Source organism: Lindgomyces ingoldianus (assembly GCF_010093535.1).
Source record: "Lindgomyces ingoldianus strain ATCC 200398 unplaced genomic scaffold BDR25scaffold_4, whole genome shotgun sequence".
NCBI classification, from domain to species: Eukaryota; Fungi; Ascomycota; class Dothideomycetes; order Pleosporales; family Lindgomycetaceae; genus Lindgomyces; species Lindgomyces ingoldianus.
The window spans coordinates 772,072-785,289 of NW_022985165.1; the positions used below are offsets into that span (position 1 = coordinate 772,072).

The window sequence follows — 13,218 nt, forward strand, 5'->3', positions numbered from 1 at the left end:
TACCACCCCTACCCTTCTCTTGTCAGACAGACATCAGTCTTTGTATTTCCACAATGGGTATTCCATATTCCCGTGAAATCAACGCTGCCTTCGAGCAGGTAACACCTCTCGTAGCGCAAGGCTTCCAAGTCCTGCGAACCACAAAAAACATCTCCATCCTTCTCGCAGTTATCCAAGTGCTAACAGTCCTGATCTTGGCCATGATTCTCTTCGCGCTTCTCGGGATTCTGTATTCTGTCAACCCAGATCTCGAGGCCGAGAGGAAGGAAATTGTTACACCAGTGTTCAGATGGTTAGCCGGAATCTCATTGCGCGCACTTGTGAAGAGCAGTTTTAGTTCATTTCTTGGCATTTTTGTCCTCGGTACTAGCTCATACCTTCTTTGGCCATACGAAGGCGAAGAGGATGAGATAGGTCGTGCTGCGAATTCAGATGGGGACTTGGATGACAAAGAGAAGAAGGAGAAGATGAAGAAGAAAACTAAAGATGTTGAGGAGAACAAGAAGAAGAGATGAAGGCAAATGAAGAGACCTGCAAAATATAAGAGTAACAGCAATATCCCCGTGAGTCCTTGTTCTGTTTTCCTTCATTTATTTCTCTTCGATCAGGCTAAGCTAGGCCAACCACGAGGCTGTGAGAAGATCCTGGCTTGAAGTTCAATCTCAGCACTGTGACATCCCTCCTCACGCATCCAGAGCGCCATTCTTAGCTCTTTGGTATCTTCTAACAGACAACAAGACCCCCAAACTTACTCGACATCCTCCTCGAACAAGCCTTCGACGACGACTACCTTCCTGTCCAGCCGCGATTCCTACCACCACCTTTTACTCCTTAAGCGTGACCTTGATTTGCGAATGCGCAGACCCCTCTTCTTGCTAAGTCCCTCGATGTTGAGCACGGCAGACATCGCCATTTTCTCCTGATGACATCTTTTCATTGATAGATTTGGCGGCGGCAATTACAGCCACGTTGGTAAGGTGCAGGATGGGTTTTACTTCCAATATTATGGCCCAAAGCGTATGCGACGGCGGAAACTTTTCAGCAATAACACTAAGAAGGCTATAAAAATGTTCGTATCTGAGATCGATACCATAGAATGCACGGAGCATAGACAGATTGTTCGATCATAAAGAGGACCGTCGACCGGCTGACCTAGCGGGCCTATTCACCAACTGGTTGATCAGAGCCCAACGGGTGTTTAAGATGACGCTTTCAAACTGGGGTTTAAAGCCACTTTCACAATTTCCATGTCTTAGCAGACAAGTAGTGAAGTGTTCTCCGTTGCACTTGTGGTCATTGCTCAATGTGGAATGGTTTTAAAGTCAAGAGGTATTATTATTTTACCCATTCACACCAACTAGTTGGCGCTAACTTCGCCGGAGTCGGTGCCACCAGTCGCGGGCTCTTCACAATCCTGGTAATCCAAATGAGTAGCCCGTCTCGATTCTGCCTTCGCCACAGCATTAGACTAGGAAAAACTGTATATGTACAACTTCACAGCGTACGGATGCGCAACACATCCTGGGAGAATCATTTGAAAGCTATGGCGTGCCCTTGATACGCGTGGACTACTAAGGATCATCGCGGGCCTTCTGCTCTGCCTCCTCAACCTTGCCACTGTCTTTCCCTACCATGCTGATGAGAACAGAGCACCCACCGACTTCCCTGCGGTTCTACTTTAGCCGTATGTACTGGAATAAGTGCAGAGCCGAACGCTGGGTTGCAATATTCCAAATCCTTCAGTCTCTCATTAAATGGTTCGATTATCCCATATCTAATATACACCTCTTAAACCTATTCTATGAGGATATAGTTGGAGAGCCAAATTTCCCTAATAAAGACCAGAAGAACACCGAAGCTAGTCCTTCCCCTAGCCCTATTTAGCTAATTACCTTTTGCTCTTACTGGATAGAGTGTAATGGCGTGATTTGTTATATAGAATAAGAGACGCGGCGGTATACTTCAGATTACTTGATAGATTCTTCGGAGAGTTGCATCCCCGTGTCATCAGGGATCAGACAAACCCTCACAACTTTCCTACCACCCTCAACAGCGATTTGAGAAGACAGAATTACTAATGTCACTGCATCACCCAGCATGACTAAAAAGGTACTGCATCCCTTGAAAAATGACCTCTAGAAGCTTGTGGAATATGAATTGATCGCTGAGCGCACTTCTACTGACGCATTCTTTTGTGCTCTTTTCTCGAGAATTATCTTTTCAGGTGCCCCACTACAGCCAGCTCGTTCCCGCATGCGCTTGATTCGTTCTAAATAGCTCAGTAAGGAATATGACCCTCTGCCTTTAGGATATGCGAACGAACGCCCGAGTACCGACTCGCAATGTGCGACAACTTTGCGCCGCTATTTGGGGTGCACAATATCAAGATGTACGACAGTATTGGAAGACAACAGAAACCCAGCCGGGGTTCCACTGATACATGGCTAGGGATTTTTTAGCAATTGGGGACAATACATCTGCTTACGTTGATTGTATACATGTAAATCTCTGGGAATGCCTCATACACCAGTGCAAAATGCCAAGAAGACTATAGTCTACTGAGGAAGTATCTGAGGGACGCGATTTCGCATCATATTTGGGAGGGTGAGAGAGTGAGGTGAAGATGAGGAGGGAGTGATCAATGGAGCCACGGGTGAGGCTTTTGGGATTTGGAACAGGTGGTGCGCGGAGAGGGGAAAAAGAACGCAGGTATTAATAGTGGAAGAGGAAAGCGTGGATGATGCCGTTTGATACTAGTGATATTTCGGGGTTCGTAAGCTCGGTCTCGGTAGCACCTTTCGAGCCATCATGACATGGACTCATAAACTTTAAATTCCCTTGCGAGAGATGACGGATTTTGCAGAATAAAGTCAACAACATGCAAGTCTATAAATCAACGGCACAGCAAACGTCCTCATTCCAAATACATTTCCCCTTCATCCTGCCATGATATATACAACCTACTTACCTAATCCTATCATGCGCTGGCCCCAAACAACGTCCAAACCCTCCCAACTTCCTAGCATCATCGACCCACCAAAATAACCCACAATTTGACTCACTTCCTCGCCTCCAGTCCCAAAACACTCCCATTCCACAATTCTCCGATTCTGCAACATGGCCCGAGACCCCAATTCTCCACCTAAATCACGGCCACTGGCTCTTCTCAGTCACCAGCCCACCCAAGTTCTTCGAACATATGAATTTGCTGCTGGAAGGCCTTGAAGTTGGCGTTACGGAAATTTCGATCCGCAGAGAGGCTAATGCCATTCGAATACAAGAATTCGGCACCGTCTCCTGTCTCAATTCCTCCGCTTCTGAACCCCATGCCGAATTCCAGCGTCTCCAAACTCTTCATCTGCTCTCCTTGGGCCGCCATCAATCGACTTTCTTACAAGAGTTCTCGCCCGTCATGATAGACGTCAACCAGTCGCATCGCCTAGCGTTTCTCAAGTAGAGGGTGACGCAGCCCGGGGAGTCTGAAGGTGTGACGTATCCGAACCAGCTGTGTATCTGCGATGTGACTGAAGATGGTATTATGAAAGGGGAGGTGGCGATGTAAGGGCAGAAGCGGCTAAAGATGGGGCGATAGAGAGGTTGGTCAAGAGTGAGATTACTTTTGCTAATAACACGTTGAGTCAGGGTAGAGACTCTCGTAAGGAAGAGGAGAACAACGACTCCCGAACCCCGGGCTCTACGATTGCCGCTGGAAAGGAGGAGAAGGAAAAGGTAAAAGGCGAAAAGCGTCAAGCACAAAAGAAGTAGAAGAAGAGAGACCCATCAGCTCGGCGAAAGAGTCAGACTTAGAAGTAGATCAATACGAATAGAAGACTACCAAAGCCAGGAAGAAGAGCAGAGAGAAAGGGGAAGGGTGGATAGAGACCCTCCGGAGTAAGTGCAGAGCGACACTTACCTTCCGCTCTTCCATTAGAAAAGCGTGGAATCTATTTGTAAAAACCCGGACTAGAACCTGGGCCAACGTTAACAGGATATAAATTTCTGTCCTGAATCATACCTCCTACGTTTCAAGGAGCCCCAGCTTTTGTCCTCGGTGCTATAGACTCCGCTAATGTCTAGAAGCACACACACACATTAGCACTTCACACAACTGCACCCTGCATATATGCTCCAGCAACACGAATCCCATGGTTGAAAGTAATGCATATATATTCCACCGTCATTCATATACAGGACAAGAGATCCTCACACACCACGCTATACAACCTTTACCCTCTCACACCCTTCAGGCCCCCACCTCCACTTTCCCTCCTAATCCCCTCACCCTTCCCAAGACGAAATCCCACATCAGCCCTCTTCTCATCCGTTAACCGCCCCCATTCTAGCAACAGCCTGAAGAAATATATCTCCATATCCTCCTTCCTAAGCACCTTCTCCGTCCACACCTTACTCTCCCTCGCAATTTTCTCGGCCTCCTTCTCTCTCCCCTCCATAGTCCTCCAGCCTCCATCTTTCAAGCCCCATCCGCCGAAATACGCAACGCTGGACCATAAATCGTGGAGACGGAGGTCGACTGGGACGAAGTGTTTCCACGCCTTGAGACGGCCTTCGTACCATTCGCGGAAGAGTGCCGTTTTAAAGACGACGGAGTTAGATTGAAGGAAGGGTATGAAACGACCCGAGAAACCTGCGCCGTCGGCGTCGAAGAGGTACTTGTAACGCCAGTGCTGTTGGAAGTCGATATTGTTTCCGAAGCCGAATTCCTTCTCCTGCTCTAAGCAATCGGGGTCGCCACATCGTACGATTTTATTGACAAAGCGGACATCCATTTTCGTAGCCAGCATCCTCTTGATTGTCTCGGGCTCTTCCAGTGCATACTCGAGACGCTCCTTCTTCCCAGGAAGGAGAACAACTTGGGGATCTGTAGAGTTGTTGATAAGATGCACAAGTCGTTGTCTTAGCATCCCTTTCCAAGCTCCATTCCCAGCACTGAAGCCCTCAGAGGTTGCGCCACGCCAAAAGAGCGTGTTCTCTTTATTTGTGAACATGGGATCTGGGAATTGATCATTGAAAGCGTAGATAGCTTTGTCCATGTAGTTCCAGGGAGAGGGATATCGAATGTCGACATAGCCGGGAGCTCGGCTTTGGCTGAAGATGGGGACGAGGTCGTGAGTGCCAATGAGGGCAGAAGGGCTGAGATGCAAGCCATGGAGGTTTGAGAGATCAGGCTGGTGGCAGGGTTCCGAGGAAATAGACCAGTTTGAGATGAAAGCGCCCATGGAGTGTGGGGCTGCACAAGACGTGCAGAGAGTGCGCGTATCCCAGTGACGTTCTATTCGTGCGCGGGTACTTGGGGGACAGGCAGTAGACCCATGAGATTGGAAAGTAGGATTGAAGCCTGTGCCTCTAAAAGGTGATCCCACTTGGTGAACCTCGGATATATTCAGCCAGGTCTCTGCACGATCTGCGCTAAAATTCAGGGTCCCTTCTGCAGATTTATGAACCGGGAAGACAAAGCGCTCTTCATGTGCCTTTTCCAGTTTAATGTAAGGCACAGCGACTCGACATTCGTCATTTAAGTTCATTGCCAAGTCCATATCAGGGAGGAATTCCACAAATTTTTCAATCATGCGCAGGGCTCCGTCTACCATCCATCTATGTGTCCCTGGGACGTTTGCAAACACCTCAGCTTTGCCACTCCGGATGCTTATTCCGCCGAGGCCCTGGTTATCAGCAAGAATCTCGGCGGTTCGCTGGCGCAATTCGACGGGACTCAAAGACCAAAATGGCGCTAGGTCTTCTTCGATATTGTCAAAGTCATCCATAATGATGGAATTGCGACTCGAAGCAAATTCGTACCACCTGTCAAAATTAGGTGGTGGATCTTTGAGATATCGCTCCTGGTAATGCTTGACAGCTTCAGCAAGGGTCTTGCTTTGCGATGCTTGATTCGCCCATCGCTCATGCTCGGCATTCGCAGACTTGATTAATGTAGTAATCGGGTGGCCAGGTATAGGTTTTTGGCGCCAATGAGACCGATAGCCGAACCCACCGAGGGAGAAGGTGAAGACAATGAAGACAAGTAGAACCGCCTGATATCGCCCGAGCCGGAGGGAGATCTTGGGTCGCATCATGCGTCCTTCCGTGCTCGTTTCGGCAACAAGATACAGCATGAGGGCAATGGAAAGGAGAACGAGGTAAAAAGTGAGTTCTGTGGTAGGCTTTGGGGGAAAGGTATAAGAAACGCCAGTCCGAAGAGCACGCAAGACTTCGGTGTATGCAATAGAGAATCCAACGATGAGAACAGTACTCATGACGCCAAACATTCGTACCTGTCGAGATTGATCAGTGTTCAAGCCGAGCAATGGAGATAGATAGGCTTGCTTACAGTGAAAAGGAAACATAATATGGTACAGGGTATCGTAAGACTCAAGCTAATCAAACTGCGCACATATTCAGTGGGGGCTGCCAGAATCCACTGGCGCTGTTCCGGAAATGCAGTGTACACTATAATCCCGGTCAGGGCTAGCATGAGAGCCGAGGCCTTCCAAATGTTAGCCAGATTCACAGAAGAACAACGCACTGTATGGGCATGACCCACAACAAAAGTCAAGCCAACCAGTACATTGTTCCTGGTGCTGTCCTTGAACCCGGTGAGCTTGTCGTCGATCAGGGCGACGCGGTCATCGATGAGAGAGTACAGCGCCAGGACGGCGGCACAGTCAATAATGAAGCCGAGGAATTGGAGCTTCGGGATGATGGAGGCCGTGCCGTTGGCGAGCGGACAGATATATGTGGACCGCAATGCAGTGGCTCTCAATGCGGCGAGGAAGCTGCTCAGCGAGAGCAGCAGCGAGGGGAGCACATAGCGTGTTGCCCCGCAGAATATGAACTGGAAGGCGCGTTCGAGCACCCTCTTCGGTGTCAACTCAGCCTTCCAAGTTGGGCGCACCGGTGTCTGCAGGTGGAAGTCGCGACCGGCGTGGTACACAGCGAGAACAAGAGGAAGGAACGCCTGCTAGGATCAGCGTGTCGTCGCATTGTTTGGATAGACACAGTGTCTTACTAGGGCGGTCGGCCCCGCGCATTCGACGTCCTTCATGACGCGCTGGTATATGGCCACCCGCACGCAGATGGTGAATAGCAGCAACATGACCAGCGCCGCCCGTGACCTTGCGTCCAGCAGGCTCCTGGCCAGCCCGCGCTCCCCAAACGGCGAGGCCTCTCGCGACATGTGCCGGCTGTTGCCGTTGCCGTTGCCGTTGCCGTAGCCATTGCTAAGTGGGATTGCGTCGGACGTCTTGCGGTGAGCAATGCGGTTTCGCACCGTCAGTGTGCCATGGGCGACAATGGCGAGGCCCGACAGCAGCAGCACGATCCCGATGGTGTGCAGCGGGCGGTCAAAGGCGAAAGATGTGTCGAAGGTAGTGGAGAGGTAGCAAGTTCCTACGACGAGGCCGCTTGGGCCGGTTAGCCTGGTGCTGCATATAGTGAGACTTTGGCGACCGTTGGCCGCGGCCGCCGGCGGGGGGAGGCGAAAGTGAGTACGACAGGACGACGAACCATGGGAAGAGGAGCCACTTCCTATCCATGATGGCTGCATGCTTCAACTACAATCTTCAGCGCTGCGCGATGCGACGGGAGGCCAGAGGGCGACATAGCATGGGGCGTGGCTGTGCGAGAGTGAAAGGCACAGCTCAGGTGGCATTTCTCTCAGGCGTTCAGGCCGGTCAGCCCTGAAGTGTGACAGCGCCGGATCCTTGCCCTTGAAAGAGTTCAAGCAGGCCGCGCACGTGTTCGGCTCGCTCAATGCGGGGAACTGTCGTGGTGCGTCTTTCTAAGTGAACCACTCACGATACGTAATATCTCCAAGATCGCCTCTCCACCTCCCCTTTTCTGTCCGCCTGCCTCGTACTCCTGGCGGCGGCTGAGGTCCTTCCTTCCTTTCACTTGGCAAGAGTCGAGTGCTGCTCAGCCTTCTTCGGTCAGTCACCGTTTCACAGCCTGCCACTTTCGAAACTCACGATCTGATCCTCATGGCCTTCCTCTCCACATTTCAACATATCAAGCGGCCATCTGGAAATGTAGGTGCGAGGTATACACTTCATTTACGTTCAATCTTGATCCTCATCCTAATTGAGTCTACTTTCATCTCATCACAACTCGTTTTTTGTCACATGTGACCATTGATACATCCGAGGTCGATATCACAATCCCTGCATCTTCCTGAAGAACGTAACTCTCGCAGTCATACTCCTGCATCTCTTCCCGAATATCCACATCGGAATCGTCAACAAACAAATGAAAATATGCAGGCCGCCGATGATCGAGAAGACTTGCAAAGGCCCCTGGTTCGTTATCCAAGCACTGATGAAGTAGTTCATCCCAAAAGAGTAGATGTTTCGCAAGTTGAGTGATGCGAAAGCCTCTGGAGCTTTGGAGCGGTGGCACTCGGTGATGTAGCCGTAGATGCTACCAAGAATATTAGAAAAGGAGTGAGGCAGACATTTGGCACGGAGACTTACCCAATATTTAAGAACGACATGGCGAAGTAGATGACGCCGTACAGGAACACGGGACCTGGCCACGACGTCTTATTCTCCAAGCACGCACCGAATCCGAAGAATCCCGCGATGCCCAGCACCAACGTCAGCACATTCAATGCCAGCCGGAACTCAGGTTCATAGATTCCATTGTTCCGACGCGCAAGCGCCTTGACTGTCCAATCGTTCAAAGGTCCGGCCATGAACCCGAGGAATGATGCAATGAGCGGTGCGATACTGATCAATCCCACAGCCGAGACCGAAAAATTATAGGGAGGAACGGTGAACAGCTGCGCCAGCACTGAAATCATGACCACGAGCCAGGATGTAGAGAGACCGTAGGTGATGAAACCGTAAAGAACTTGTGGGAATAGCAGCATGCCGAAGGGTCGGAAAATTATACCAATCAGATTCTCATCGGACTCGACGCCTCGAACTGGAAGCAGCTCTTGCCAGAACGTGTATGGTTTCTCGTCTGCGCCAGTATACAGTGGTTCGTGACGAACTACATTCTCCGTCTTGGTTACTGCATCCTTAGGCTCTTCGCCGACGACGATTTGCGCGTCAAGGAATTCTTCGGTATGATCGGTCGTTCCAAGATCGAGGTTGTATGCTGGGTCGCGCTTGTACACAGTTTCGGGTACGAAAAAGAAGATCAAAATGATGAAAACGCCGTAGAAGCAGGCGCAGATGCCATAGGTCCAGTTCCAGCCAAGGTTCTAGAAAATATTAGCAGGGCAAAGAAGCGAAAGAGTTCAGAATATACCTGAATGATGTATCCAGATATACAAGAGCCCCCGCCAACGCCGACTGAGAGACACAGGCCCCAGAGCGCGAGGCGAAGCCCGCGTTCATGAACATAATATATGTCTCCAATAATCGCTGTCGTCAAGACTTCGAACGGGCTCATACCAATCGCTCCAAATACTCGGCTTGCAAGTAGCGATTCGTAAGTGTTTGCGTGGTAGGCCCATACACTGGAGATGAAAAGAAACAGGTTTCCCATAATCATGACGGGTCGGCGTCCGTATTTGACTGAAAGAGCATTCGTAATGAAGCAGGATATACCAATTGCAAAGATAGCCCATCCCAGACCTCTATTCAGCTCATTGTATGACATGTTGAATTGCACAGCCATCTCTGCGAAGCCGGGCGAGATCATAGGACCCCAGGCTCCAACGACTGCAGTGTCGATACTGATTATTACCAAGAGAAGCTCTTTCTTCCATTGGGGCCAGTTGAGAGGGTCACGTGGAGATTCGGATGGCTGAGGAACAAGAACAATATCTTTGTTACGACCGGTGCCGTGTTTTAGGGCAGATGTATCGCGGCCTAACTTGTATCAGTCTGGGAAGAAACACGTTTGAGCGAAGAGCAAGGCTCACCGTGATAGCGATGCCGCTGTGCATCCAGGACATCTGTCAATGGAGCAGTGCCAGGGACATGCTGGAGATGAGTATCGTCAAGGATACCGAGACCCATCCTGAAAGATATTCCTCCTAGCGAAGTCTTTCAGTTCTCAAAATTGGAAAGCCGTTGAACAGAGTGCCCGAAATCTCAAGAACGAAACCTGTCCACACGTCTGATGTCAACCCTTTAAGAAATTCCGCATCTTTAAATGCTGCACGAAGAGATTCGTCGGCATTTAGCCAAGAATGAAATGCCGCATCCAATTCATACCCTAAATCAAACCCAGTTAGCACAGAATCCCATTTCGAAGTTGATATTGCCCGCTAATTGGAGAAATTATATTGCCCCACCCCCGCCCCGTACTCCACAATCCGGGGACGACGTGCACGCTAAATTGCCCCACGGGTGAAAATACCCCAACATCAGCATGGACCGAGGGATATGCTTGCTTAAGGTGAAACCCTCGAATGGTTTGTGGCGTTACCTCGGTCTCAAGTTGAATTAGATATAAAGAACCAATTCATCTTCACTTATGAGCGATAATTGGTTAGAGAAAGCTTTTAGCAAGATAATCACGCTTCAATGTGAGGACGGATTTCAAGCTTGGACGACCCTCTCCTCACAAGCACTAAATTTGAGTAGCTTGAATGGGCGGGACAACGTCCATTTCTGGGTGAAGCGCCGTGGTGGAGCATTGTGCACCTGCTAAGATGTAGTCAACGGAGACATTGTCGACTTCACGAGCATGAGCAGTGTGGTGAGTCATGAGGATTGCCGGAAAGGTTGGGATGTACCCTCTAGGTGAACACGTTGGAGTCGAAATACTATGAACATGAAAGAGCGACATTGAGGTGTGAAGCAATGAAGAAGAGTGTTTGATGAAGCTTTGTGGAGTCGTCCAAACCTCGGGTTCGGAAACAAGGTACCACCTTGGCGCTGGGCGACCAGGGGTGACGCGTATGCACCTTCTGGAGACACAAGAAATGTTGACAAAAGGATCATAGGAGCCATGAAACAACCTTTTGGATTGGCATGGTATTTCGGATACAAGTGTGAGTAGCTGTTAACAGTAGCCTGGAATCTGGCCTGCTCACAGTTGTTAATATGAGGAGTGCCACAAAGTCAAACTGGTATGGGGGTTGGGCTATTCGCAAATCGCATTCCAGATTCCAAACTATCGGCTTACATCTTCTTCTCCGGGTCGACGTGTTCAGTCTGCATTGGACTCTCAACCTTGCCTATCTCTTCACCCATCACTCCATCTCGCACCTGAGATTCCTCATCGTTCGCCTGAGCATTCTCAACGCCAATTTTGGTTGTGGTAAATTTATCGGCCACATCGCGATAAGCTGGAACAAAATTCACGCAAAGAGCGTACGTCCAGGCGGCGACAAAGAATGCAAGCGGGACTGACATCGCTTTCGCCGTTGAGTTTTGAGCATCGGATGCAGCAAAAAGGAGTGGAGGTACAACTGCCCCTCCTGAGACTCCACCAACGATGTACCCCGATCCTTTCTTCGAATACTTCCCCAGCCCTCTCATGCCCAGCGCGACAATCGTGGGGAAAATGATCGATTCGAAGAAGAGGGTGATGTATAACATAGACATGCCTGTATTCCCGCGTTGGGTGATGCTTGGTGCAATGAAAACAATGCACAATGTCATGTAGCAGAGGAAGACGTAGCGCGGTCTGACGAATTTCATGATTGCTGATCCGGCGAATCGTCCAAGCGCGAAGGCACCCTGTGCTCCAGCAAGGAACCGGGCGCCCAAAGCGGAATCAGTGTTTTCCCGTGTCTCGGTAACGTAATTGATGAACGCTCCAGCTATGGCGACTTGAGCTCCGGTGTAGCAAAACTGGGCGAACGCGGCGTGGAAGAGTCGGTACTGTTTCCGGAAGGGCTTTACATCAGTACCAGCGTGCGTCTCCTCGGCCTGGAACGCCATGTCCGCATCCGTTATCTCAGGAATCGGTGAGAAATAGAAAACAACGGCCAGCAAAAAGACAAAGCATGCAATAGCCAGATACACCCATTGCACGTTCTTCAGGGACTGTAGGTCCTCCCCAGTGTTTTTGAAGAAGACGTAAGATCCGAGTACAGGTGCTACTACCGTTCCAACTCCATTGAAAGCCTGAGCAACATTGATACGAATCTCAGCGTACCGAGGGGGTCCGCACACGGTAAGATATGGATTTGCAGCGGTTTCCAAGGAGCCGAGCCCATTTCCGATGATGAATATGGCAGCGCAGAATCCTCCGAAACTTCTATGAAGAATGCAAGGCCAGGCAACCAAAGAGCCGATTCCATAAAGGCAAAGACCCCAGATGAAGACTGGTTTATAACCATAATGTCTTAAGATCCAGTTGGCATGACCAAGTGAAGCAAGTGGGTAGGCTCCGAAGTAAGCTGCTTGAAGGCCAGAAGAGCGGGAGCGTGTAATGTTAAGGGTTTCTTGGAAATGCTTGTTCAACGTATCCAAGAGACCGTAAGAAAATCCCTTGGGATGACAATTAGTGAGGAGGTGGTGAAAGGTGTGTTAAGCTTACCCAGAGGAAGAAGAGAATCGTGACAAGACAAAGCGGGTAGATGGACTCCCGCAAAGTTAGCTCAGCGGCTCGCGTCCTCTTGTTGTCACTGATTTTCAGCGAGTTCTTCTTAAAAATCTTCATGTTCGGTGCTCAATGCCTCTGGCAAACAGTTCTTATGGACCAACTGATGAATTCTGTTCTTGATATAATCTCAGGAGATAAGACGAGAAAAGTGAGGGGGAAAAGGTCTTTCATATGGGACCATGATGACCGATAGTAGCACCCGATGTTACTCCGCTATTCCAAGTCAGGAAGCTGGGGACAAAACTGGGGTAGAAATCTGGAGATCGACCCCTGTCCAATCCTGGGCAAACGGCTAATAGAGCGTTTCCGTAGCCAGATGTTGCAGGTTAGATGTTGGATACTTTTGCACAATTAGCAAACTAGGCCGTGCTAGCGTAGGTTTAACTTAAATTCCTAGCTTTATGTAGCTAGGCCGACTAAGACTTCCCACCTGGTTAACTGTTTTTATTTTATGCTAAGATCTATCTATACAAACACGGTACTCTTCTTCTATGCTTAGATTCTAGGATATTACGGAGTATAGAGATTTACAATAGATACACATATGTTCTCTACTTGCGTATTTTAGTTTCAGTTTAGCTGAGCTATCAGGGTTTTCACATAGGTTTAGATCTAGTAGTCTCTGGTGTTTCGGCAGCTTAATTAAACTGACGACGCTCAAGCCGCGTGGACGAGGCGCGAATTGACGTAAGA

The 13,218-nt window shown here is 49.5% G+C and overlaps 6 protein-coding genes across 6 annotated transcripts; 2 read left to right on the forward strand and 4 right to left on the reverse strand.

The window, feature by feature from the left end:
* The first annotated feature begins 5 nt into the window (after positions 1-5).
* BDR25DRAFT_88599 (uncharacterized protein) lies at positions 6-783 on the forward strand. Its single transcript, XM_033699194.1, has 2 exons — positions 6-563; positions 739-783. The coding sequence occupies exon 1, from the start codon at positions 54-56 to the stop codon at positions 513-515; it is 462 nt and encodes a 153-aa protein (XP_033552607.1). The 5' UTR covers positions 6-53; the 3' UTR covers positions 516-563; positions 739-783.
* On the reverse strand, positions 610-3,379 carry BDR25DRAFT_350055 (uncharacterized protein; the record flags this gene model as incomplete). Its single annotated transcript, XM_033694629.1, has 17 exons — positions 610-682; positions 753-811; positions 843-875; positions 906-1,077; positions 1,138-1,299; positions 1,355-1,446; positions 1,499-1,568; positions 1,619-1,746; positions 1,843-1,870; positions 1,972-2,133; positions 2,185-2,269; positions 2,320-2,444; positions 2,486-2,659; positions 2,706-2,795; positions 2,853-2,886; positions 2,969-3,156; positions 3,183-3,379. 17 exons carry the CDS (start codon positions 3,377-3,379, stop codon positions 610-612), a joined length of 1,872 nt encoding a protein of 623 aa, XP_033552608.1.
* A 33-nt stretch (positions 3,380-3,412) lies between these two features.
* Positions 3,413-3,895, forward strand: BDR25DRAFT_350056 (uncharacterized protein; the record flags this gene model as incomplete). Its single annotated transcript, XM_033694630.1, has 5 exons — positions 3,413-3,421; positions 3,479-3,558; positions 3,593-3,607; positions 3,639-3,761; positions 3,796-3,895. The coding sequence occupies 5 exons, from the start codon at positions 3,413-3,415 to the stop codon at positions 3,893-3,895; spliced, it is 327 nt and encodes a 108-aa protein (XP_033552609.1).
* A 252-nt stretch (positions 3,896-4,147) lies between these two features.
* Positions 4,148-7,676, reverse strand: BDR25DRAFT_300755 (uncharacterized protein). Its single transcript, XM_033689438.1, has 5 exons — positions 7,522-7,676; positions 7,025-7,418; positions 6,560-6,973; positions 6,347-6,502; positions 4,148-6,290 (listed from the first exon to the last, which is right to left on the reverse strand). Exons 1-5 carry the CDS (start codon positions 7,548-7,550, stop codon positions 4,227-4,229), a joined length of 3,057 nt encoding a protein of 1,018 aa, XP_033552610.1. The 5' UTR covers positions 7,551-7,676; the 3' UTR covers positions 4,148-4,226.
* Positions 7,677-7,826: 150 nt separating this feature from the next.
* BDR25DRAFT_253304 (serine/threonine kinase 16) lies at positions 7,827-9,983 on the reverse strand (the record flags this gene model as incomplete). Its single annotated transcript, XM_033686231.1, has 4 exons — positions 7,827-8,430; positions 8,484-9,220; positions 9,268-9,837; positions 9,918-9,983. The coding sequence occupies 4 exons, from the start codon at positions 9,981-9,983 to the stop codon at positions 8,166-8,168; spliced, it is 1,638 nt and encodes a 545-aa protein (XP_033552611.1). The 3' UTR covers positions 7,827-8,165.
* Positions 9,984-11,093: 1,110 nt separating this feature from the next.
* BDR25DRAFT_310248 (MFS general substrate transporter) lies at positions 11,094-12,582 on the reverse strand (the record flags this gene model as incomplete). Its single annotated transcript, XM_033691140.1, has 2 exons — positions 11,094-12,410; positions 12,460-12,582. 2 exons carry the CDS (start codon positions 12,580-12,582, stop codon positions 11,094-11,096), a joined length of 1,440 nt encoding a protein of 479 aa, XP_033552612.1.
* Between the last annotated feature and the right edge of the window lie 636 nt (positions 12,583-13,218).

Excerpts from the sequence above, each read along its gene's own strand:
- BDR25DRAFT_88599 (XM_033699194.1), top strand. The coding sequence starts at position 54 with ATGGGTATTCCATATTCCCGTGAAATCAACGCTGCCTTCGAGCAGGTA.
- BDR25DRAFT_300755 (XM_033689438.1), bottom strand. The coding sequence starts at position 7,550 with ATGGATAGGAAGTGGCTCCTCTTCCCATG. Across the intron at positions 6,974-7,024 it reads GCGCGGGGCCGACCGCCCTA|GCGTTCCTTCCTCTTGTTCT; the intron begins GTAAGACACTGT and ends TGATCCTAGCAG. Across the intron at positions 6,291-6,346 it reads TATTATGTTTCCTTTTCACT|GTACGAATGTTTGGCGTCAT; the intron begins GTAAGCAAGCCT and ends CAATCTCGACAG.